At 41.3% G+C, this 26,790-nt stretch overlaps 2 protein-coding genes and 1 long non-coding RNA gene across 7 annotated transcripts in view; 2 read left to right on the top strand and 1 right to left on the bottom strand.

The window, feature by feature from the left end:
- The window catches only part of aifm2 (apoptosis inducing factor mitochondria associated 2), a 7,951-nt gene extending 4,997 nt beyond the window's left edge, over positions 1 to 2,954 (top strand). The window contains exons 6-8 of the mRNA XM_061911453.1: positions 2,064 to 2,325; positions 2,398 to 2,598; positions 2,657 to 2,954. Of these exons, the coding sequence (XP_061767437.1) occupies positions 2,064 to 2,325; positions 2,398 to 2,598; positions 2,657 to 2,808 (615 nt within the window). The 3' untranslated portion in view covers positions 2,809 to 2,954. The remainder of the gene's footprint in view (positions 1 to 2,063; positions 2,326 to 2,397; positions 2,599 to 2,656) is intronic.
- On the bottom strand, positions 2,852 to 24,458 carry LOC133559576 (elongation of very long chain fatty acids protein 6-like). Of its 5 annotated transcripts, none has more exons than XM_061911455.1 (5): positions 24,258 to 24,416; positions 14,523 to 14,757; positions 8,122 to 8,253; positions 5,006 to 5,157; positions 2,852 to 4,920 (listed from the first exon to the last, which is right to left on the bottom strand). In XM_061911455.1, exons 2-5 carry the CDS (start codon positions 14,753 to 14,755, stop codon positions 4,499 to 4,501), a joined length of 939 nt encoding a protein of 312 aa, XP_061767439.1. In that variant the 5' UTR covers positions 14,756 to 14,757; positions 24,258 to 24,416; the 3' UTR covers positions 2,852 to 4,498. The 5 variants fall into 5 exon arrangements, with proteins under 5 accessions (XP_061767439.1, XP_061767442.1, XP_061767443.1 ...); XM_061911458.1 differs by lacking the exon at positions 14,523 to 14,757 and adding an exon at positions 12,369 to 13,039 and having other exon boundaries at positions 24,258 to 24,404; XM_061911459.1 differs by lacking the exon at positions 24,258 to 24,416 and adding an exon at positions 12,369 to 13,039 and having other exon boundaries at positions 14,523 to 14,651.
- LOC133559578 (uncharacterized) lies at positions 11,041 to 26,790 on the top strand. Its single transcript, XR_009808203.1, has 3 exons — positions 11,041 to 13,052; positions 25,224 to 25,404; positions 25,495 to 26,790. It is a non-coding gene; the product is annotated as an uncharacterized LOC133559578 (long non-coding RNA).

Below are 26,790 nucleotides of genomic sequence, written 5' to 3'. Positions count from 1 at the left end.
TATTTTTCCTATTCAATAAAGTCCAGAGAAAGATAAGGTCTTTTAAGTATTTACCAGAAATTCCGGACCAAAAGCCGCTTCTTTTTTCCTAAGTTTTGCACCCTGCGGCTTATAAAACGGTGCAGCTAATTTATGGAGTTTTCTCTATTGTTTCAGTTTCACAAATTCCTCAGTATATTCACCAAAATGTCACCGTGAAGTTATTTATTCTATTTAGCGGAGTGGAGAGCAAGCTTGTGCAGCTAGTGGGTCCAAGACGATGACTTCTGTTTTGTTTGATCAGCCGTTTTACTGCCGTGTTACAGACACAGTTTGGAAACAATTAAGGTATGAAAATGAACATTCGTTGTAAATAACTCATTTCACAACGTATATATCTGCGGCTTATAGTCCAGTGCGGCTAATACATGGAAAAATGTTTTTTTCCCCTGAAATTTAATGGGTGTGGCTCTATAGTCCTGGAAAATCTGTATTTGAGATCTCAAATAACATCACTTTACAGAGGAGAAAGAAGGAAGAAATCTGTGGTCCTGCCATTTTCTTCTACGGTGTTTTACCTGCCAGTACTTGTCTGGTAAAACTGCTGCTAGGTAAACTTGTGGTAAGCTCCACCCAAAAGCACCCGCAGCCATGTGAAATCACTGCCATTAATTTGAAACCAGACAAAAAGAAGCAAAACCGGGAGGAAAAAAAAAACAAAATCGTGAAAAAAAGAAACAAAGCTGTAAATAAACAAAACAAAACCGGAAAAAAAAGCCAAACCAAAAGAAAAATTAACAAACCCGGAATTTTTTGTAAACGAAACCGGAAAAAAAAGAAACAAACCCAGGGGAAAAAAGAAGCGAAAGTGATAAAAAAAAATAAACAAACATGGAAAAAAATACAAAACGGAACTGAAAAAAAGAAGCACAACCGATAAAATGAAAATAAACAAACTGGAAAAAAAAGAAACAAACCGGAAAAAGAGAAAGAAATGAAACCTGTGAAAAAGAAACAAAACCCTTAGAGAAAGAAGCAAAACCGTGGAAAAAAGAAGCTAAATAAAAAAAAATAAAAAAATCAGGGAAAAAAATAGAAATGTGACCTGGAAAAAAAGAAACTAAACCGTTAAAAAAAGAAGTAAAACCTAAAAAAAAGAAGAAAAAATCATAAAAAAAGAAGCGAAAACCGTGAAAAAAAAGGGAGAACCGAGAAAAAAAAAGGAATGAACCGAGAAAAAAATTTAAACATTAAAAAAAAAAAGTGAAACCAGTATTTTCTTTTTAACGAAACCGGAAAAAAAGAAACACACCCGAAAAAAAGGAAACAAACAAAACCGGGAAAAAGTAAATGAAAACTGGAAAAAAAATAGAAATGAAACCTGAAAAAAAAAAAAACATTATAAAAAGACGCGGAAAACGAAAAAAAAAAAAAAAGAAGCGAAACAGAGAAAAAAAAATGGAAAAAAGAGAGGCGAATGTGAAATAAAAAATAAAAAAAAAAACCCTGTGGGACACACAAAAATAATAGTGTAGACAAATATTAATATTGTCATCGAATTTTTTTTTATTTTTTCATTTTATTTATTTAATGTGTGTATTTATTTGTTTTCAAAACCTGTTTTGGTGCCAAATACAACTTTTTCTACAATGTCAATTTGTATTTTTTTTTCCCAATAAAAAACTCTTACTGGCAGTGTTTTGGGCCCCATAAAAAGCTAGAGAGAGACAGTGAGAGAGACAACACAAATCTTGTATGTGATTGTCATACTCGCAGAAACAGGAAGGTCTTGATGAAACATGGTGGTCTCAGTCGTAAAACAAACCCCTCTTAGAAGCAACCTTTGAGAAAGGATGATCTTACAACATCACAACAGCTTTTGTGTCATGCTGTAAGAAGTTGTGACGTCTCCACTGGACTTCAGGAATACACCAGGGCCATAAAATGTCTCCTCTTTGACAAAAAACATTTTTTTTTGTGAAATCCTTTTTTTTCAAAAACTGCAAACTGCGTAATTCATCAAACAAAATAGGTGACTTTGTCAAAACACGTGGAAGATAAAGACAAATGGTTGTTTTCATCAGGTGGTTCTGGTCCACGCTCGAAGCGTCTTGGCCGACGTGACGCTCCTGAACAGCGTGCGGCGCCAGGCCAAGGACGTGCTTGTGGAAAAAGGGGTGGAGCTACAGCTGGGTCAGAAAGTGTCCGACTTCTCTGGTCTGACCTGCAATGTGACCCGTAAAAACATGGAGGTTATCTTGGCCAACGGAACCACGCTGACCACCGACCTCATCATCAACTGCAGCGGACTGAGGATCAACTCTGCCGCCTACCAGTCCAGCTTCTGTAAGTCCCCCGCCGCAGCACAGACGTGACCTTTGACACGGGTCGCCACGAAAAGCCTTTTCTCGTCCCCAGCTGGAAGTTTGGCCCAGAACGGCGCCCTGAAGGTCAACGAGCACCTGCAGGTGGAAGCTTTCTCTAACGTTTATGCCGTGGGTGACTGCGCCGATGTGAGAGAGCCCAAGACGGCGTACGTGGCCGGACTGCACGCCGCCGTCGCCGTGGGTAACATCGTCAACAGTCTTAGCGGGAAGCCTCTGACCTCGCACCGCGCAGGTAAACGTCTCGCCTTCCCATGGCGTCACCCGCTCTGATCCGCCCGCTGTGTTGCTAGGCAACGTCACCATGCTGCTGGCCATGGGCCGCGACGACGGCGTGGGTCAGTTCAACGGCTTCCGGTTACCTCGCTTTCTGGTCGCTGTGGCGAAGAGTCGGGACCTGCTGGTGTGGAAGAGCTGGAAGGAGATGGGGCAGCGGCAACCCTGACACGTATGCTCGTGGCCGAATCGCACAAAACAACTCCCGTCACTCATGTTTGAAACATTTATGTATAAATCATCTTGTTCGTCACACAAAATAATACATTATATAAAGGTTTCATGTTACCATGGCAACACGTCAGGTAAACATCAGTGCTTTGTGAGAAGAGATATAAATGACCAGTCAAGACTCTAACAGAGAGGTAATATTTGGCTGCACCTGATAGGCTGCAAGCAACATGAGGGGCGGGGCCAATGATTTCACTTTGGGTTCCACTAAAGGAAGACTTGATGTTCTATTGTGTTCCGGTGCTTGTCAGTCATGGCACTAAAGCCAGGCAGTTGACCCCCGCCGTCGTTGCGACCCATGGCCACCAGCATGGTGTACATATACAGTATATATATATATATATATATATATATATGCATGTATACATGTGTATATACATATATATGTGTATATATGTATGTATGTATATGTATATAAATATGTCAATATATATGTATTTATGTATGTACATATATACAGTATAATGTAAATGTCTATATATAATGCATATGTACTCATATTTAATGTATATGTACAGTGTATATGTATATAAAATGTATATATATATATGTGTATATGTATATATATAAATATACATATATGTATACATACGTTTTATAAATATATATATATATGTTTATATATACTGTATGTGTGTGTATATACTGTATAGATGTGTGTGTATATATATATATATATGTATATTTACATATATATATATATGTATAAATATATGTATATTTACATATGCATATACATGTACCAAATAGGTATACATACTGTATATATGTATACATAGTTATGTATGTATGTATACATTTATAAATATATATGTACATAGGTGTATATGTATGTACTTATATATGCATAATATATAGATATATACATATACAGTATACTGGGGTGTACATAATAATATATAATATATATCCTATATACAAATGTGTGTACACATTATATTAATATAATGGATTTGTAATTAATACAACCGGATATTAAGAGTATGTGAATGTTCGACTTCACCTTGTTTACTTCCGTTTTGTAAGTCAAAAGTTTTGTAATCAATCAGAAATATCAAGCATGGATACTGTAAGTCTGGAGAGTGTTTTGCGTTTTTCCCATCATGCTTTTGTAATGGATTGAAATATGTGTAATTTTTTATATTTTATGTTGCATATCAGTCAATTAATCAATGATTATTTATACAGCCCTAAATCACATAGACATTTGTTGTACACTCTCCACAAAGTTCAGTGAGCATTTTGTGTTATGCGTGACCATGTGTGTTGACAATTTGGACCATGATTAGGGAAGGTTGTTTGCATTGGGCCATAGAAGTAAATACTGCACAGCCAGTCTTCTACTCTGACTGTAATTATAAGTCATGGACCTGCAATATTTTCATTGTCCACCAGATGTCGACATAATAAGATCACCAAAATTGTCAGACTATAAGATTCCTTATTAAACTCATGACATATTGCGGGCCAAATTGCAGACGTAGGCGGGCCACACTAGTTTGGACAGCTCTGCACGTAAGTCTGGTTTGTGCTAATCCAGATGTTTAAGTGAATGTAAAAGACCGGAAATGACCATTTATGACTCATCTTCAAACGGAAGTGGCGCAAACTTGTGCCATAAGCTCCTCCTACTCGGCTTTGGCGCTCTTGCTGGGCTGCAGGTACGCGTGGTAGAAGAAGCTGAGGAAGAGAAGCAGGTAGCTGAGGTACATGAGTGCCCCCCAGGCGATGTTGACCATGCTGGAGGGGCAGTCGCCGTGTTGCGTCCAGCGGTACGCCAGCCCGGTCACCGCCAGGCCTACCACCATCTGCAGCAACTGGGCGATCGTGACGACCATGGCCAGGGCGCGGGGCACCCGCAGTCTGGCGGCGCGCGCGGTGTAGTAGCTGTACATGAGCGCGTGCACTGTGTAGTTAACGGTCATGAACCAGCCGCCGCCCGCCACCATGTCTTTGTAGGAGTGCCAGGAGTAGAGCAGCACCGTGATGTGGTGGTACCAGTGCAGGAAGAGGAGGCGCTGCTTCCTCAGCACGATGAAGACCGTGTCGCCTGACAACACACACACACACACACATCACACACACACACACACACGTGGCTGATAGCGAAGATGCAAACAGGAAATGGAACTCACCCAGCTCTGGCACCTTGCTCACCATGAAGGCGCAGGCCCAGAACTTACTGACGGGTCCATCATAAATGATCTGGTCACACACGGAGCGCCAGATACCACCGTTGTTGATGATGTGAAGCATGAAGGACCCCGTACGCACGGCGCCCATGATGCTGCACACACACACACACGCACACACACACTTGGAGTGTCTTAACCCTTTAAGGCAGGGGTGTCAAACGTACGGCTCGCAAACAGTTTTTATCCGGCCCACGGGATGAGTTTGCCACGTATACAAATTAACCTGAAATTTTTGAATGAAAGAAACAGCTCTTCTACATGTGTCTACTGGATGTTGCAATAGCTATTCTTTGCATCTCTGTAGATCAGGGGTCGGCAACCAGCGGCTCCGGATCCGCATGCGGCTCTTGGATCACTCTGATGTGGCTCAGCCGAATTCTTGCCGACCCCCCTATTTTTCCGGGAGGTTTTCCGGATATCAGTGCCTCTCCCAGAAATTTCCCAAGGATAACACTCTCAGATTTTCACCCGGACAACAATATTGAGGGCGTGCCGTAATGGCAATGCCTTAAACATCCTCTCGACCATGTCATCACGTCCGCTTAAATACTATGCTATCTGAGTGCCGGCCGGCCACATCTAGTGTGCGGCTGCTGACTCAACGCGCAAGCGACTGCAAGGCATAGTTGTTCAACAGCCATACAGGTTACACTGAGGGTTGTGATATAAAAAAAATTAACACTTACTAAAATGCGCCACACTGTGAACCCACACCAAATAAGAATGACAAACACATTTCGGGAGAACATCCGCACTGTAACACAACATAAACACAAGAGAACAAATATCCAGAATCCCATGCATCCCGAACTCTTCCAGGCTACATTATACACCCCCGCTACCACCAAACCCTGTGCGTCGGTTGAGGTGGGCGGGGTGGGGTTTGGTGGTAGCGGGGGTGTATAATGTAGCCCGGAAAAGTATCGGGATACATGGGATTCTGAGTATTTGTTCTGTTGTGTTGCAGTGCGGATGTTCTCCCGAATTGTGTTTGTCATTCTTGTTTGGTGTGGGTTCACAGTGTGGCACACATTAGTAAGAGTGCTAAAGTTGTTTATATCACAACTCTCAGTGTAACCTGTATGTCTGTTGAGCAAGTATGCCTTGCAGTCGCTTATGTGTGTCTGCAGAAGCCTCATACAAATGTGAATGGACTGGTAAGCTGTATGTTACGGTTGTAGAGGGCGCTAAACGCATTGTCTTAATAGCACGCCCTTATTATTGTTGTTTGGGTGAAAACCAGCAGACAGTCGAGAGAATGGTTGCTCTGAAACTCGGTAGTCTCCCGGAAAAATTGAGTTGGTTGGCAAATGTGATGTTGTCAAGCGGCATTCAAATCAAACTCGCTGGCTGCACTAATATTAAATTTTCATATTAAGGTGCGGGTCGCGTGTCTGAGACCCTTGGTTACTGCATTGCACAAAGCAAAAAAAAACTTTGTACACTGTATTATTTCATTTTAAATTTCAAAAGAGTCTTGTAGCTCCCATAGTTTTCTTTATTTTTTGAAACGGGCCAAAATGGCTCTTTGAGTGGTAAAGGTTGCCGACCCCTGCTGTAGATGATGACACATATGTACAAAATAAACCACATGATGTTAGTACATCAATCGAGGAAAATGATCAAACTACATACATGGCATACTGTAATTTGATTTTGATATTTTTTTATCTTGATTGATTGAAAATGAACACCATTGAGTTGACTGATGAAAATGATCACATTATTCATTCAGAAAATATAAATAACGACGAATAAAGATAGCATACTATTAACCGCAACATGTAAGTGTAAAAAAACAACAACATTGTGTTTTGTACATTTTCAGAATGTGCTTTTTCTATTTTTAAACACAGAAAACAATCTGAAGGTGTCTTTATTTTTAAGTTATCGTGCAGGGATTTTACTAGTCTGGCCCACTTGGGAGTAGATTTTTCTCCATGTGGCCCCCGATCTAAAATGAGTTTGACACCCCTGCTTTAAAGCCTGAACCACTAAGTTATTGACAGAAAATTCCAATTATTTGAAACTGGAGCATTCATTGATCGTTCTGAACAAATCTAATATATATATGTGTATATATATATATATATATATATATATATATATATATATATATATAATTTTTTTTTTTTTTTTTGATTTTATTTCCATATATGATTTTCGATTCATATCATATTTGACACAGCCGGTCCCAAATTATAATATTTTTATTATTTTTGTAACAAACCAAAACATTAAGCGATACAAAGAAATATCTGTTAAAGGGGTGTACAAGCTATTTGACTTGGGGGCCGAAAGTAACTATATGTAGATATGTAGAGTATTCATATATACAGTATGTATAAATATTATTATATTTATGTAATGGATATATAATTGATATAATTGGATATCACAAGTATCTGAAAGTTCGACTCCTACCTTGTTGACTTCCGTGACGACCTCCTTAAAGTTTTGTAATCAATCGGAAGTATCAATCAACTACAATGCGTCAAATATGGATAAGTGTGGAGAATGTTTTGCATTTTTCCCCATCATGCTTTCTAATGGATTCAAATGGGTATAATTTTGAATATTTTATGGTGCATAGACCTTTTTTTTTATAATCTCCACAAAGTTCAGTGAGCAGGCTGAGTTATGATCGACCATGTGTGTTGACATTTTTTGTTAGTTTATTATTGTCATGACTAGGGTGGGTTGTTTGAGTTGGGTCATATACGGAAACACTGTGCTATATTCCACAATTTTGTGCAATGACAATGAAGGCTAATTCTATAATCACTTCAAATCATTGACTTGATTTACTCACATTGGCCTCAAGATGGTGGCAAATTTACAGCAAATGGATTGTCAGAGATATGAAATTAATTTGGAAACACCCCTGTGGGCCACATTCTTTACTAAACTCATGACTAAACTCATGCAACTCGCGGGATAAACTGAAAACAGGGGCGGGCCGTTGTCGTAGAGACCGCACCGTGCAACCATTCTCTCCACTGATGTCACTGTTACCACGGAGACCAAAGTTGCTGAAAACAGATGTGAATGCTGACCTGAAGATAGCAAGGGCGAGCGACCACACTGCCATTGGCATCCTTAGGTTCATTTTAGGGCGGGGCCTCATGTAGTGCTGACCTCCAAACACCAGGGCGACGTACAAAGCGCAGATCACAAATGACAAACCCCTGCAGGAGACCACACACAGACACGTAACTTAGCACCGTGACAAAAGGTGACTGACACATCAGTATGAACAGTCAATCCATTGATGCAATGTTAAATTATGTAATTGGATAAGGCTGTGTTTTGTACAAAGAGAAGACTGTGAACTCTACCTAAAATCCTGAGATAAAGTCACTCTGAAGTCACCCTTGTAAAGTGACTTAATTGAATTCAGAGACTCAGGGCGTAAATACGAGTAATTGATCCTTTTAAAGTCGGTAGTGGTGTTGAAAAAGCATCTAAAACCGTGTCAGTCGATAAGTTTGGAAACCTGGGAAAAGTACTATGAACAAAACAGTGGATCTGTAGATATATATTTAAAAAAATGTTGATTAAAGAGTAAACATTTATCACAAAGTTGTTGAAAGAGGTGAAAGTGTTGTCGTTGTACAAATCTTTAATGTTGTTGATCCCCAGAGTTGACCTCCTTGAAAAGGCACTTTCGACAAGAGAAGGAGGTAAAACATGAATAGCAGTGATGGGTGCAAGACAAGAAATTTTGTCCACTAAAGACGCCGAGATCATTATCCATGCGTTTGTTACGTCTCGTCTCGATTACTGTAACGTATTATTTTCGGGTCTCCCCATGTCTAGCATTAAAAGATTACAGTTGGTACAAAATGCGGCTGCTAGACTTTTGACAAGAACAAGAAAGTTTGATCATATTACGCCTATACTGGCTCACCTGCACTGGCTTCCTGTGCACTTAAGATGTGACTTTAAGGTTTTACTACTTACGTATAAAATACTACACGGTCTAGCTCCAGCCTATCTTGCCGATTGTATTGCACCATATGTCCCGGCAAGAAATCTGTGTTCAAAAGACTCCGGCTTATTAGTGATTCCTAGAGCCCAAAAAAAGTCTGCGGGCTATAGAGAGTTTTCCGTTCGGGCTCCAGTACTCTGGAATGCCCTCCCGGTAACAGTTCGAGATGCCACCTCAGTAGAAGCATTTAAGTCTCACCTTAAAACTCATCTGTATACTCTAGCGTTTAAATAGACTTCCTTTTTAGACCAGTTGATCTGCCGCTTCTTTTCTTTCTCCTATGTCCCCCCCTCCCTTGTGGAGGGGGTCCGGTGCGATGACCATGGATGAAGTACTGGCTGTCCAGAGTCGAGACCCAGGATGGACTGCTCGTCGGGACCCAGGATGGACCGCTCGCCTGTATTGATTGGGGACATCTCTACGCTGCTGATCCGCCTCCGCTTGAGATGGTCTCCTGTGGACGGGACTCTCGCTGCTGTCTTGGATCCGCTTTGAACTGAACTCTCGCGGCTGTGTTGGAGCCACTATGGATTGAACTTTCACAGCATCATGTTAGACCCGCTCGACATCCATTGCTTTCGGTCCCCTAGAGGGGGGGGGGGGTTGCCCACATCTGAGGTCCTCTTCAAGGTTTCTCATAGTCAGCATTGTCACTGACGTCCCACTGGATGTGAATTCTCCCTGCCCACTGGGTGTGAGTTTTCCTTGCCCTTTTGTGGGTTCTTCCGAGGAAGTTGTAGTCGTAATGATTTGTGCAGTCCTTTGAGACATTTGTGATTTGGGGCTATATAAATAAACATTGATTGATTGAAATAGTCTGTTAGCCAAAATATTCTGAATGAGTTTTTTACAATTGGACTTTTCGTAAAAGCGGAAGTAGAAGAGTGGGTGGAAGAGGGAACCAGAGCCCTAAGAGATACTGGTTTTGTTGAGTTAGCCTCTACAACCAGCCATAGTGGAGGGGGATCAAATGCTTCATATGGAAGACAATATTTAAGAATGCTAATGTTGGTGGCCTAGTAGTAAAAGTGCTAATCCTCTTGATGATTTGTGTCTCTGTAAATATTGTTTGCGTAACCTGTGAACCTTTTTTATTCTAAATTGAGTCTAAAATCGGATTATCTAACTTACAAAAGAAGGACTGGGAGAGGAAAAGTTGTATACACTGGAACAAAACTCTGCGAGGCAATTTCAAAGATAAAATTGCGCAGAGAATATTTTTTAGCAGCAGAACTTATACGAAATGTTTCACTTTTACGCACAGATGATAAAAGTTTGGCGAGTACTTAAGGCAGCCGGGATCGAGACGGAGAATTCCGAGACATACAGAAGGAGGTCATCTTAATAGAATGAGACTTTCATCTGCACATTTTGTTTACATATGCCCGTAATAAGCGGGTTGGCGAGACGCATTATTGACAAAGGCTAAATGGCAAAAGTGCTAATCCTCTCGACGATTTGTGTCTCTGTAAATATTGTTTGAGTAACCTGTGAGCCTTTTTTTTATTCTAAATTAGGTCTAAAATCGGACTATCTAACTTACAAAAGAAGGGCTGGGAGAGGAAAAGTTGTATACACTGGGAGAAAATCTTGGAAGTACATTTATTTAAACAGAAATGACAAGGGCAAGTGTAGATAAATTAAGTAAGGACCACAGATCAAAATCTCCCTGGATCATGGATGGCAGTGGAACAAAGTTGACTTTATAAATCTCTGCAAGCGTATGTGTGACCTGGATGCCCAAGTATGTGAAACGCTGCGAGGCAATTCTAAAGATAAAATTGTGCAGAGAATATTTTTTAGCAGCAGAACTTATACGAAATGTTTAACTTTTACCCACACATGATAAAAATTTGGCGAGTACTTAAGGCAGCCGGGACAGAGACAGAGAATTCCGAGACATACAGAAGGAGGTCATCTGAATAGAGAGAGACTTTCATCTGCACATTGTGTTTACACATGCCCGTAATAAGCAGGTTGACGAAAACTTGTTATTGACAAAGGCGAAATGGCAAAAGCAAAAAGCAATGGGCTCATGGGGCAACCCTGCCAGGTGGAACAGTGAGGGTGAAAATATTCGGATGGAATATTATTTGAATATAGGAGCTTAATACATAAAATAAAACTGTTACCAGAGCCGAATCTCTCCAAGACATAAAATAGATAATTTCCCTCCAATCGGTCAAAAGCCTTCTCTGCATCCATAGAGATCATTGCCTCGTTAAGAGCAGGCACATCATACCATATATTGAGAAGGCGTTTAAGATTAGAAAAGTAGTGCCTATTCCGAATTAACACGGTTTGATCCGCATTAATAATAGAAGGGAGAAGAGTTTCCAGACGTAAAGTCATCAGTTTGGATAATAGTTTAAAGTCTATATTTAACGGACAATACAAAGTGCATGACAAAGTTGTCCTTTCCTTTTATCAAAGGGAGATAAATTGAAGCTAGGTTGAGCGTTTGCAAGAGGCAGCCAGATTCAAACAATTTATAGTCCGCTATCTTGTATCAACATTTTTTGAAAAAATTGTTAGGATAAACATCAATCCCAAGGGTTTTCCCTTTTGTAGTGATAACACTGCAACATTTAATTCCACAGTAGTAATTGGTCTCTCTAACTCAACTGCAACAAACTGATCGACCAAGGGGATGTCCAGATTGGCAAAAAATTATCAAGCTCAGGAGTAGAAAAATGACAGGGTGAGTCTAGGGATGCATGGAAATTTTTAAAAACATTATTGATTTCGAGATCATCCGTAGCTATACCCGAATCGTATTGAATCTGCAGAAAATAATGGGATGCGGATATCAGGCATAGTTCATGGGCGAATAGTTTGCTAGCTTTATCGCCATGTTCATAACACTGAGATCTTGAACGGAGCATTTGTTCACCAGCACGGTCTGTCGCCAGGATGTCAAGTTCTGCCTGTAGAGAGAGCCCTTCCTTATAAGTGTCTGGGTTTTGAGAGGTACTGTACGAATTATCTAACACATGTATGTATTCTTTCAAACTAGTCAATTTATTCTTCCCGAGTGTTCTCTCATTATTTGTAGAGGATGTTATCTCCCCCTAATGTACGCTTTCAGCGCCTCCCAGAGTACATAGGCCTATACCTCACACTTCTGGTATTTGTATTTCCAAAATAGAGGCAGCCAGCTAGCATGCCTCCTGGATCAAATCTGGGGGTAACTTCAATATTAATGTTGTTGTCTACAAATTCCGCCGCCCTTGCTGGACCATCGATTCTGTGGGTCTGGCCGTTGGCTAAAGTCGTCTGCAATATCATCGGAAAGAGATGACCAAACCTCACAGCAAAGGCAGCTCTGAACCATGGCCGGGAGGAAGTCGGGAAACATTGATATCCTCTTGCCTAAACGGGATAGCCGTGAAGCCTCTCCCGCCCTTCGTAGGATCTGTTTCCAGACTTGAAATAAATTCACTCGAGGAGGTTCGCCATCTTTAGGCCTCGCACGCAGGATCCTGTGAGCTCTGTTCAACATGGGCTTGCTGTCAAACTTCAGCACCTCCTGTAAGAACCGAGCGGGGAACGCAGTTGGACGGGTGACATCACACCCCCCGGAAGGCCAACCACTGGAAATGTATTCCACCTCCAGATCATCGCATTTTTTAGAGAGGAGATCCACTTGTTGACAATAGCGCAGAGTTCGGTCAACTCGTTAGCATTAGCATTACCAGCGACCTCCAGGCTCGCGATGGCCCCGCTATGGGACGAGAAAATGCTCTTGAATTACTCCGTAACAGCCGCCATCTCTCCTCTGACAACAGATTTTAAGATTGTCGTGGATGTCGGCTCGCTTTTCGTCCAACGTCTGACTTGTGCTCCTCAAAGGGCCGAGGCGACGACCGACTCCTCCGCGATATCTGGATCTGGAGACGCACGAGGCTCGGAGCAGTCTGGCTGGCGGGAGTTCTCTGGGCCGGACATCGCGGAGTTCACAGGCGCCATCCACAAAGAAGAAGCTGCATGAGACAGGTTAGTAAAAACTATGCGAGAGTTGAGTTAGCAAAAAGTGCCAACCAAACATAAACAAGGTCACATGACCACGGAGCCCCCGCTGAGCCCCCGCTGAGCCCCCTGAGCCCCCCCTGAACCCCCCCTGAGCCCACCCTGCACCGTCCATGCTCAACCGGAAGTCCCATGTTGACATTTTCTATGTTTAAAAGCTCCAGTTTCAAATACTTGGCATTTTCTGTCAATCATTTAGTGGTTCAGGCTTTTAAAGGTTACCACAAAACTACATTGGTGCAGGTGTGTGTGTGTGCGTGGAGCGTGTGTGCGGGTGTGTGTTTCCACACAGCCATCACATCAGCGTCTCCAGTGTGACGTACAAAATACTTGACGAACTCGGGAGCATTGTTTCTTTGCAACGCTCATCAGTCTCCGTTTACGCTGCCCTGATAGGTCGGTTTGGCTACGAGTGGGCGTGGCCTCTCTTGGAAAGAAAAAATGTGGAGTCAGCCACATTCCTAGATGGTGTGATAATAACACCATACTTGAACTTGTCTTGTACTTTTTGTGTGTGATTTTGCTTCACACGTCTCGACAGATAAGAAGAAGTGCGATCTGGTCAGACCAGTCACCATCGCTCCAGGAACTTGTGCCTCATCGTCAAGGTGACCAGGAGGTCGTTGACCTTGGTGAAGCTAGCCCCCTTGTCATGGCGTATATTACAATAACACTGCTTTTCATTTGTGCAATAAAATGTGTTCATTTGCTTTATGAATAATTATAAAAATACATTTTCTGACGGGTGATGCTATTGCTACGTTTGTGCTATTATGGTTTAAACCTTTTATTAGGGCCAGATGCAAAGGACCCTATTGAAATTGCTGTGTTTTTTTCTTCTATACCTTTAGACACCTTTTTGAGGCTCTCAACAAGCATAAAAAGTCCCCATATTTTGCGGGCCTGTAGGGGAGAGCCAAAAGTTTGATACTTTTGGGGTCCCGAAAATTAAATTTAAAAGGCCTACTGAAATGGGATTTTCTTATTTAAAGGGGGATAGCAGGTCCATTGAATATGTCATACTTGATCATTTCGCGATATTGCCATATTTTTGGTGAAAGGATTTAGTAGAGAACATCGACGATAAAGTTTGCAACTTTTGGTCGCTAATAAAAAAGCCTTGCGTGTACTGGAAGTAGCAGACGATGTGCGCGTGACGTCACGGGTTGTGGAGCTCCTCACATCCTCACATTGTTTACAATCATGGCCACCAGCATCGAGAGCGATTCGGGCCGAGAAAGCGACGATTTCCCCATTAATTTGATGAAAGATTCGTGGATGAGGATAGTGAGAGTGAAGGACTAGAAAAAAAAAAAAAAAAGAGAGGGCAGTGGGAGCGATTCAGATGTTATTAGACACATTTACTAGGATAATTCTGGAAAATCCCTGATCTGCTTATCGTGTTACTAGTGTTTTAGTGAGATTAAATAGTCGTACCTGAAAGTTGGAGGGGTGTGGCCACGGGTGTGGTGACTGCAAGTGTCTCTGAGGGAAGCCACGTTTCTCGACGAGACGAAGCGAAGGCAGCCGTTGGGGCCAGGCTGAGCTTTTTTTCCCCCTCCTCGACGGTGGAAGCATCCCATGTTCGGGGGCTGGCAGGTTGGATGAGGCAAGAGAGTCCCAGCTGCCTCTTTGACAGGTGCACGAGTAACGACGCAAGCGCCGCTCATGTCTACGATAAGAACCGACTTATTACCACAATTTTCTCACCGAAACCTGCTGCTTGACATGTGGTAGGCAACCATGTTCGCTTGACCGCTCTGTTCCATATTAAAGTTTCACCCTCATCTTTAGGGAATGTAAACAAAGAAACACCAGCTGTATTTGTGTTGCTACAGCCGGCCGCAATACACCCCTTTCCACCAACATCTTTCTTCTTTGTAGTCTCCATTATTAATTAAACAAATTGCAAAAGATTCAGCAACACAGATGTCCAGAATACTGTCTAATTATGCGATTAAAGCAGACGACCTTTAGCCGTGATCGGTGCTGGAAGAAATTGTCCGCTACAATCCGTGACATCACACGCACGCGTCATCATGCGCGTCATCATTCCGCGACGTTTTCAACAGGTTACTTCGCGGGAAATTTAAAATTGCAATTTAGTAAACTAAACCGGCCGTATTGGTATGTGTTGCAATGTTAAGATTTCATCATTGATGTATAAACTATCAGACTGCGTGGTCGGTAGTAGTGGGTTCCAGTAGGCCTTTAAGCATGGCTCTCAAGCTCCGCCTTTAAAATGAGAAAAAAAATAGCCCCTCCTACCGGTTTGTCGTTCTCTTTCTACCTCTTCCTCCTATTCAGGAGATCGCAAAAAAGCCGCTGCCTGACCAGGGCTCAGAAAGTCTGCAGGGACTCCCCTCACCCCCACCAGGGACTGTTTTCACTGCTGGACTCTAGAAAGAGGTTCCACAGCCTCCGTAGCAAAACCTCCAGGTTCTGTAACAGCTTCTTCCTTCAGGCCGTAAGACTCTTGAACGCATCACAATAATCCCCTCTATTCCCCCCCCCCCCCAAAAACAGATTAACTCGCTGCAATATAAAAACTATATAACATACATCCATAAACGTGGATGCATATGCAAAAGTGCAATATATTTGTCTGTACAGTAATCTTTCTATCTATATCTGCACCTTATTGCTCTTTTATCCTGGACTACCAGGAGCTGATGCAACAGAATGTTGTTCTTATCTGTACTGTAAAGTTCAAATTTGAATGACGATAAAAAGGAAGTCTAAGTCTAAGTTTCACGTGTCGACAGGAAATCCGCAAGAGGCGTCTGTCATGAAGGGACGCACATAAAAATCTCAGGAACCCATACCTGAAAACGAACAGGAAGCAGGCCGTCTTGGATTTTCACTTCCATTTTTCGGTGAAAAAAGGGTCGTACTTTGACAAACTATTCCTAGGGAGTTCGGCCAAATGAGTCACGTTTAAAATTACTACACCTATAGGCGGGGATACATTTCAACACATTTTTCCCACGTCATAAGAAGTGGCCGTGGCACCCAACTTTGCTTTTTGGCCATTTTTCGATGAAAAAAAGCGGTCATACTTTAACTCCTCCTCCTTGGAACTTTGACCAAATGAGTTGCAGTTAAAATGGTAGATACTTAACATATAGGCGATGATAAATTGCGAACACATTTTTCCCACGCCATAAGATGTGGGCGTGACATGGCGCCAAACTTGGCTCCGAATGTTTTTGGCCAATTTTCGGTGAAAAAAAGCGGTCATACTTTAACTCGTTTTCCTAGGGACTTTGGCCAAATGAGTCGTGGTTAAAATTACCTATATTACACATATAGGTGATAATAAATTACGATCAAATTTTTCCTACGCCATAAGAAGTGGGCCCGGCACCCAACTTTGCTCCAATGATTTTTGGCCATTTTTCGATTAAAAAAAAAGGGTCATACTTTAACGAACTCCTCCTAGGAACTTTGACCGAATGAGTTGCAGTTAAAATTGCAGATACTACACATATAGGCGATGGGAAATTGCAAAAAAAAAATTCCCACACCATTAGTTGTGGGTGTGGCACGGCACCAAACTTGCCTCCGATTGTTTTTGGCCATTTTCGGTGAAAAAAAGCGGTCGTACTTTAACTCCTTCTCCTAGGAACTTTGACCGAATGAGTTGCAGTAAAAATTGTAGATACTACACATACAGACGATGATAAATTGCGAACAATTTTTCCCATGCCATGAGATGTGGCCGTGGCATGGCGCCAAACTTGGCTCCGATTGTTTTTGGCCATTTTTCGGTGAAAAAACGCGGTCATACTTTAACTCCTCCTCCTAGGAACTTTGACCGAATGAGTTGCAGTAAAAATTGTAGATACTACACATACAGACGATGATAAATTGCGAACAAATTTTTCCAACGCCATAAGATGTGGCCATGGCATGGCGCCAAACATGGCTCCGATGGATTTTGGGACATTTTTCGGTGAAAAAAAGGGGTCGTACATTAACTCCTCCTCCTAGGAACTTTGGCCGAATGAGTCGCGTTTAAAACTACAGACAGTACACATATAGGCTATGATCATTTTCCACCAAATTTTCCTACGCCATAAGATGTGGGCGTGGTTAGGCGCCAAACTTTCCTGCCATGGTTTTTGGCCATTTTTCGGTGAAAAAAAAGGGTCATACTTTAACTCGTCCTCTTAGGGACTTTGGTCAAATTAGTCGTGGTTAAAATTACCGATATTACCAATATAGGTGATGACAAATTACGAACACATTTTTCATACGCCATAAGAAGTGGGCGTGGCACCCAACTTTGCTCCCATGGTTTTTGGCCATTTTTCGGTGAAAAAAAAAGGGTCATACTTTAACGAACTCCTCCTAGGAACTTTGACCGAATGAGTTGCATTTAAAATTGTTGATACTACGCATATAGGCGATGATAAATTGTGAACAAATTTTTCCCACGCCATAAGATGTGGGCGTGGCATGGCGCCAAACTTGGCTCCGATGGTTTTTGGCCATATTTCGGTGAAAAAAAAGGATCATACTTTAACTCGTCCTCCTAGGGACTTTGGCCAAATGAGTCGTGGTTAAAATTACCTATATTACACATATAGGTGATAATAAATTACAAACAAATTTTTCCAATGCCATAAGAAGTGGGCGTGGCACCCAACTTTGCTCCCATGGATTTTGGCCATTTTTCAGTGAAAAAAAAGGGTCATACTTTAACGAACTCCTTCTAGGAACTTTGACCGAATGAGTTGCAATTAAATTGTAGATACTACACATATAGGCGATGATAAATTGCAAACTAATTTTTCATACGCCATAGGAAGTGGGTGTGGCACGCAACTTTGCTCCCATGGTTTTTGGCCATTTTTCAGTGAAGAAAAAGGGTCATACTTTAACTCGTCCTCCTAGGGACTTTGGCCAAATGAGTCGTGGTTAAAATTACCAATATTACACATATAGGTGATAATAAATCAAAAACAAATTTTTCCCACGCCATAAGATGGGGGCGTGGCATGGTGCCAAACTTGGCTCCGATTGTTTTTGGCCATTTTTCAGTGAAAAAAAAGGGGTATACTTTAACTCGTCCTCCTAGGGACTTGCGCCAAATGAGTCGTGGTTAAAATTACCGATATTAAATATATAGGTGATAATAAATTACGAACTAATTATTCCCACGCCATAAGAAGTGGGCGTGGCACCCAACTTTGCTCCCATGGTTTTTGGCCATTTTTCGGTGAAGAAAAAAGGGTCATACTTTAACTCGTTTTCCTCGGGACTTTGGCCAAATGAGTCGTGGTTAAAATGACCGATGTTACACATATAGGTGATAATAAATTACGAACAAATTTTTCCTACGCCATAAGAAGTTGGCGTGGCACCCAACTTTGCTCCCATGGTTTTTGGCCATTTTTCAGTGAAAAAAAAGGGTCATACTTTAACGAACTCCTCCTAGGAACTTTGACCGAATGAGTTGCAGTTAAAATTGTAGATACTACTCATAAAGGCGATGATAAATTGCAAACAAATTTTTCCCACACCATAAGATGTGGGCGTGGCATGGCGCCAAACTTGGCTCTGATGGTTTTTGGCCATTTTTCAGTGAAAAAAAAGGGTTATACTTTAACTCGTCCTCCTAGGGGCTTTGGCCAAATGAGTCGTGGTTAAAATTACCTATATTACACATATAGGTGATAATAAATTACGATCAAATTTTTCCTACGCCATAAGAAGTGGGCCCGGCACCCAACTTTGCTCCCATGGTTTTTGGCCATTTTTCGATTAAAAAAAAAGGGTCATACTTTAACGAACTCCTCCTAGGAACATTGACCGAATGAGTTGCAGTTAAAATTGTAGATACTACACATATAGGCGATGGGAAATTGCAAACAAATTTTTCCCACGCCATAAGTTGTGGGCGTGGCATGGCGCCAAACTTGGCTCCGATTGTTTTTGGCCATTTTTCGGGGAAAAAAAAGGGTCATACTTTAACTTGTCCTCCTAGGGACTTTGGCCAAATGAGTCGTGGTTAAAATTACCGATATTACCAATATAGGTGATAAATTACGAACACATTTTTCATACGCCATAAGAAGTGGACTTGGCACCCAACTTTGCTCCCACGGTTTTTGGCCATTTTTCAGTGAAAAAAAAAAAAGTGTCATACTTTAACGAACTCTTCCTAGGAACTTTGACCGAATGGGTTGCAGTTAAAATTGCAGATATTACACATATAGGTGATAATAAATTACGAACAAATTTTTCATATGCCATAAGAAGTGGGCGTGGCACCCAACTTTGCTCCCATGGTTTTTGGCCATTTTTCAATGAAAAAAAAAGGGTCATACTTTAACGAACTCCTCCTTGGAACTTTGACCGAATGAGTTGCATTTAAAATTGTTTATACTACACGTATGGGCGATGATAAATTGAGAACAAATTTTTCCCACGCCATAAGATGTGGGCGCGGCATGGCGCCAAACTTGGCTCTAATGGTTTTTGGCCATTTTTCGGTGAAAAAAAAGGGTCATACTTTAACTCGTCCTCCTAGGGACTTTGGCCAAATTAGTCGTGGTAAAAATTACCGATATTACACATATAGGTGATGATAAATTATGAACACATTTTTCATACGCCATAAGAAGTGGGCGTGGCACCCAACTTTGCTCCCATGGTTTTTGGCATTTTTCGGTGAAAAAAAAAGGGTCATACTTTAACGAACTCCTCCTAGGAACTTTGACCGAATGAGTTGCAGTTAAAATTGTAGATACTACACATATAGGCGATGGGAAATTGCGAACTAATTTTTCCCACGCCATAAGTTGTGGGCGTGGCATGGCGCCAAACTTGGCTCCGATTGTTTTTGGCCGTTTTTCGGTGAAAAAAAGCGGTCATACTTTAACTCCTCCTCCTAGGAACTTTGACCGAATGAGTTGCAGTAAAAATTGTAGATGCTACACATACAGACGATGATAAATTGCGAACAAATTTTTCCAACGCCATAAGATGTGGCCGTGGCATGGCGCCAAACTTGGCTCTAATGGTTTTTGGCCATTTTTCGGTGAAAAAAAGGGGTCGTACATTAACTCCTCCTCCTAGGAACTTTGGCCAAATAAGTCACATTTAAAACCACAGACACTACACATATAGGCTATGATCATTTTCCACCAAATTTTCCTACGCCATAAGATGTGGGCGTGGTTGGGCGCCAAACTTTCCTGCCATGGTTTTTGGCCTTTTTTCAGGGAAAAAAAAAGGTCATACTTTAACTCGTCCTCTTAGGGACTTTGGTCAAATTAGTCGTGGTTAAAATTACCGATATTACCAATATAGGTGATGATGAATTACGAACACATTTTTCATACGCCATAAGAAGTGGGCGTGGCACCCAACTTTGCTCCCATGGTTTTTGGCCATTTTTCGGTGAAAAAAAAAGGGTCATACTTTAACGAACTCCTCCTAGGAACTTTGACCGAATGAGTTGCATTTAAAATTGTTGATACTACGCATATAGGCGATGATAAATTGTGAACAAATTTTTCCCACGCCATAAGATGTGGGCGTGGCATGGCGCCAAACTTGGCTCCGATGGTTTTTGGCCATATTTCGGTGAAAAAAAAGGATCATACTTTAACTCGTCCTCCTAGGGACTTTGGCCAAATGAGTCGTGGTTAAAATTACCTATATTACACATATAGGTGATAATAAATTACAAACAAATTTTTCCAATGCCATAAGAAGTGGGCGTGGCACCCAACTTTGCTCCCATGGATTTTGGCCATTTTTCAGTGAAAAAAAAGGGTCATACTTTAACGAACTCCTTCTAGGAACTTTGACCGAATGAGTTGCAATTAAATTGTAGATACTACACATATAGGCGATGATAAATTGCAAACTAATTTTTCATACGCCATAGGAAGTGGGTGTGGCACGCAACTTTGCTCCCATGGTTTTTGGCCATTTTTCAGTGAAGAAAAAGGGTCATACTTTAACTCGTCCTCCTAGGGACTTTGGCCAAATGAGTCGTGGTTAAAATTACCAATATTACACATATAGGTGATAATAAATCAAAAACAAATTTTTCCCACGCCATAAGATGGGGGCGTGGCATGGTGCCAAACTTGGCTCCGATTGTTTTTGGCCATTTTTCAGTGAAAAAAAAGGGGTATACTTTAACTCGTCCTCCTAGGGACTTGCGCCAAATGAGTCGTGGTTAAAATTACCGATATTAAATATATAGGTGATAATAAATTACGAACTAATTATTCCCACGCCATAAGAAGTGGGCGTGGCACCCAACTTTGCTCCCATGGTTTTTGGCCATTTTTCGGTGAAGAAAAAAGGGTCATACTTTAACTCGTTTTCCTCGGGACTTTGGCCAAATGAGTCGTGGTTAAAATGACCGATGTTACACATATAGGTGATAATAAATTACGAACAAATTTTTCCTACGCCATAAGAAGTTGGCGTGGCACCCAACTTTGCTCCCATGGTTTTTGGCCATTTTTCAGTGAAAAAAAAGGGTCATACTTTAACGAACTCCTCCTAGGAACTTTGACCGAATGAGTTGCAGTTAAAATTGTAGATACTACTCATAAAGGCGATGATAAATTGCAAACAAATTTTTCCCACACCATAAGATGTGGGCGTGGCATGGCGCCAAACTTGGCTCTGATGGTTTTTGGCCATTTTTCAGTGAAAAAAAAGGGTTATACTTTAACTCGTCCTCCTAGGGGCTTTGGCCAAATGAGTCGTGGTTAAAATTACCTATATTACACATATAGGTGATAATAAATTACGATCAAATTTTTCCTACGCCATAAGAAGTGGGCCCGGCACCCAACTTTGCTCCCATGGTTTTTGGCCATTTTTCGATTAAAAAAAAAGGGTCATACTTTAACGAACTCCTCCTAGGAACATTGACCGAATGAGTTGCAGTTAAAATTGTAGATACTACACATATAGGCGATGGGAAATTGCAAACAAATTTTTCCCACGCCATAAGTTGTGGGCGTGGCATGGCGCCAAACTTGGCTCCGATTGTTTTTGGCCATTTTTCGGTGAAAAAAAAGGGTCATACTTTAACTTGTCCTCCTAGGGACTTTGGCCAAATGAGTCGTGGTTAAAATTACCGATATTACCAATATAGGTGATAAATTACGAACACATTTTTCATACGCCATAAGAAGTGGACTTGGCACCCAACTTTGCTCCCACGGTTTTTGGCCATTTTTCAGTGAAAAAAAAAAAGTGTCATACTTTAACGAACTCTTCCTAGGAACTTTGACCGAATGGGTTGCAGTTAAAATTGCAGATATTACACATATAGGTGATAATAAATTACGAACAAATTTTTCATATGCCATAAGAAGTGGGCGTGGCACCCAACTTTGCTCCCATGGTTTTTGGCCATTTTTCAATGAAAAAAAAAGGGTCATACTTTAACGAACTCCTCCTTGGAACTTTGACCGAATGAGTTGCATTTAAAATTGTTTATACTACACGTATGGGCGATGATAAATTGAGAACAAATTTTTCCCACGCCATAAGATGTGGGCGTGGCATGGCGCCAAACTTGGCTCTAATGGTTTTTGGCCATTTTTCGGTGAAAAAAAAGGGTCATACTTTAACTCGTCCTCCTAGGGACTTTGGCCAAATTAGTCGTGGTAAAAATTACCGATATTACACATATAGGTGATGATAAATTATGAACACATTTTTCATACGCCATAAGAAGTGGGCGTGGCACCCAACTTTGCTCCCATGGTTTTTGGCATTTTTCGGTGAAAAAAAAAGGGTCATACTTTAACGAACTCCTCCTAGGAACTTTGACCGAATGAGTTGCAGTTAAAATTGTAGATACTACACATATAGGCGATGGGAAATTGCGAACTAATTTTTCCCTACGCCATAAGTTGTGGGCGTGGCATGGCGCCAAACTTGGCTCCGATTGTTTTTGGCCGTTTTTCGGTAAAAAAAAGCGGTCATACTTTAACTCCTCCTCCTAGGAACTTTGACCGAATGAGTTGCAGTAAAAATTGTAGATGCTACACATACAGACGATGATAAATTGCGAACAAATTTTTCCAACGCCATAAGATGTGGCCGTGGCATGGCGCCAAACTTGGCTCTAATGGTTTTTGGCCATTTTTCGGTGAAAAAAAGGGGTCGTACATTAACTCCTCCTCCTAGGAACTTTGGCCAAATAAGTCACGTTTAAAACCACAGACACTACACATATAGGCTATGATCATTTTCCACCAAATTTTCCTACGCCATAAGATGTGGGCGTGGTTGGGCGCCAAACTTTCCTGCCATGGTTTTTGGCCTTTTTTCAGGGAAAAAAAAAGGTTGTACTTTAACGAACTCCTCTTAGGAAATGGCTTGTGGTAAAAATTACAGATACTACACATATAGGCAATGATAAATTGGGAACACATTTTTCCCACGCCATAAGATGTGGTCGCGGCATGGCACCAAATTTTGCTCCAATAGTTTTTGGCCATTTTTCGGTGAAAAAAAGTCGTCGTACTGCAACAAACTCCTTTTATGGTGTGTTACTGTTTCTTGAAAAATGGTAACAATTTTTTTATGGTAAAAAGCTGGCAGCTCAGTCGACAGAATTTGACCATTTAAAGTAGAGGTAGAGGTTTTTTCGGTTAACAGTATTATACTATCTATCTCAGCTACAATCGAGCGGAAGGCAGGGCACAAACTGTTGAACAACTTAAGCTGTACATCAAGAAAGAACGGGAAAGAATTCCACCTGAAAAGCTTCAAAAATTGGTCTCTTCAGTTCCCAAATGTTTACTGAGTGTTGTTAAAAGGAAAGGCCATGTAACACAGTGGTAAAAATGCCCCTGTGCCAACTTTTTTACAATGTGTTGCTGCCATTAAATTCTAGTTAATAATTATTTGCAAAAAAAAAAAAAAGTTTCTCAGTTGGAACATCAAATATCTCATCTTTGCAGTCTATTCAATGGAATATAAGTTGAAAAGGATTTGCAATTCATTTGTATTCTGTTTTTATTTACCATTTACACAACATGCCAACTTCACTGGTTTTGGTTTTGGTAATATTTTACGGTGACATTTTGGCAACCGAGCTGCCAGTTTTTACCGTAAAATCTTCCGGCGTTGTTATGACAGCGTGTCAGTCAATATTTCAAGTGGAAAACTTCTCACCAGTTGTCCTTCATCCAGCGGATGACCTCAGTTGGGTCAAAGCGTCTCTCAAACTCAAACTCTGTCAGCATCATCGCGTGGTTGCCGGCCGGCATTTTGCCCGCTGTGAGTCAGGCGCCGTTTGAGCTCACCTGCTGATCGGCGGCCAGGTGTAGAAGCCATGCAAGGAGGCGTTGCAAGGAGGACGCGCCTGGAACCAGGTCGACTGGTTGAGAGCGTGTGTGCACGTGTGTGTGCAGAGGGGCGTACAACATTTCAATCCAGTTTCTACACGTGTTATGAGTCATGAAAAATGTGCGTTTTATCACATCAGTACAAAGGTTTCGGGGTCATTTTGGTTAACCCTTTGAAGCCAGAACCGCTCAATCAATCATTGACAGCACATCCCAATTATTTCCAACTGGAGCAAGTATTGGTCCTTCTGGGCAAATCCCCTTTTTCTGTTTTACAAAAATAAATTCCCATATATGACTTTCAATCTCATGTCATATTTGACACAAAATATTATTTCTACGTATTTTTTTAATAACAAACAATAACATATTGCGATACACATTTTCAAAGCATTTTCAGTATTGTCATTACTTGCCATTTACAAAAAAACTTACAAAAAAATCAACATCATTATGTATTTTTTTCTCTCATAAAAATCAGAAATGTATTATTTCATTTAACAATATAATACAGCAAATTGTACACTGCAAAAAGTCAGTGTTCAAAAACAATAATTTTTTTTTTACAAAAATTAGGGTTATTTTACTTGAACAAAGCAAAATTATCTGCCAATAGAACAAGAAAATTTGGCTTGTCAAGACTTTCCAAAACAAGTCCAATTAGCTAACCTCAATGAACCCCAAAATACCTTAAATTAAGTATATTCTCTCTAATAACAACTGTACTACTATATGAGTACGTATTTTCTATTGTTGCTGTTGTGGAACATGCGCAGTCTGCGTCTCCCCCCAGAGGAGACGCTGACAGCGCACTCCAGACACGCCGCCGCGCTCATCAAGCGGACCACGCCCACTCTCCGCCGCAGCTGGTGGCAGTCCACGCCTGACACACCTGTGATTGATGACGTGAAGTTGTATAAAGGGACCAGTGGACCAAGGATCCTCACGGGAACTTAGTTCTCGTTTGACGTACAGTAAGCAATCATCCTGCTTTATGCAATCCTGCTCTCCCTGTGTTCTGCCTCTCCGTTTTCTCAATGTGTTTTCTTGTGTCGCCCCCGCAGTACTCTCCGTCGCCTGGAAAGAGAGCTGTGCGTCTCTCTTTTCCCCGCATCTCCCTCTGGACTCTGACAGACTCCCTCAATCCTCGACCCCACTTTGGACTCGGACCTCTTGACGCCCCTCTCAGCCCCACGGACCCCCGCTTGTATCCCGGATCACCTGCCTGTTCCCCTGGACGTTCCTTCGCTCTCATCAACACTTTGGTAACACACACTTCAGTTAATCTACACACATAGTCTTACACCATACACACTCTTGGGTTTTTGACACACACCATTCTATAGTTTGTTAGTATTGTGAAGTGAAGTGAAGTGAATTATATTTATATAGCGCTTTTCTCTAGTGACTCAAAGCGCTTTACATAGTGAAACCCAATATCTAAGTTACATTTAAACCAGTGTGGGTGGCACTGGGAGCAGGTGGGTAAAGCGTCTTGCCCAAGGGCACAACAGCAGTGACTAGGATGGCTGAAGCGTCTACTATTATTATTATTATTAGTATTATACTATATATATATATTATTTACTATATATATATTAAATCTCTGTACACTACTGCCACCTGGTGTCTGTTTGCCATCACCTCCACTCGTTAAACACAACAGTTTCATTAAAAATAAAACAACATCTGTTTTATAATGAGACACAATTGTGTCAAAGTCATGATTTTTTTTCATGCTTGAAATAAGAAGTGATTACTTTGAAAAAGTAGTTTTATATTTGTGAGTGTTGATGACACAACTTTGCATCTGTCAGGTTTGTCCTTCACAGTTTGTCTATGTCTTAGTTTTTCCTCTGCATTTGTCTTTGTTTCCTGTCTTTAGTTCCTGTCCGCACTCATGTTTTGGTTCCGTTTCCTGTTTGTCTCCCTGAGTGCTGTGTCCCCTCAGCTGTGACTGATTGGCACCTGGCCACACCTGGTGTCAATCAGCCAGAACTATCTAGACCTGCTTTCTCCTCCAGTCAAGGCTGGATTATTGTCATTACCTCTTGTCGCTCCTACCGGTTGATTATCGTTACCTCTTGTCGTGTCGTGTCATGTCGTTTTCAGTGCGGTAAGCTGTTTCTGTTAGTTCTTATAACTATTTGCAGTTTGCTGTCTTCTAGCTCCTTGTTTTGTATTTTCCTGTTAGTTGTTAGCTATTCCCAGTTTTTCTGTTCCTAGTTCCTGTTTGCTGGTTCCTATTCCCTGCTTCCAGTTTGTTTGTTCCTGCTTCCTGGTTTGTGTTTCTTCTTTATTGTTACATTTTTAGACATTAAATTATGTTTACCTATTCAATGCCTGCCACCATCTCTGCA

This window comes from Nerophis ophidion, linkage group LG09 (assembly GCF_033978795.1).
Source record: "Nerophis ophidion isolate RoL-2023_Sa linkage group LG09, RoL_Noph_v1.0, whole genome shotgun sequence".
Taxonomy (NCBI): Eukaryota; Metazoa; Chordata; class Actinopteri; order Syngnathiformes; family Syngnathidae; genus Nerophis; species Nerophis ophidion.
Note: the sequence above shows the minus strand (reverse complement) of the source record. Positions and strands in the feature narration are given on the sequence as shown.

Bases quoted from the DNA above. Each gene is read 5' to 3' on its own strand.
- LOC133559576 (XM_061911455.1), bottom strand. From the start codon at position 14,755: ATGAGCGGCGCTTGCGTCGTTACTCGTGCACCTGTCAAAGAGGCAGCT. The intron at 8,254-14,522 runs GTACGACTATTT...GGTCTCCTGCAG, and splicing joins CACACCCCTCCAACTTTCAG to GGGTTTGTCATTTGTGATCT. The intron at 4,921-5,005 runs GTGAGTTCCATT...GTGTGTTGTCAG, and splicing joins GAGCAAGGTGCCAGAGCTGG to GCGACACGGTCTTCATCGTG.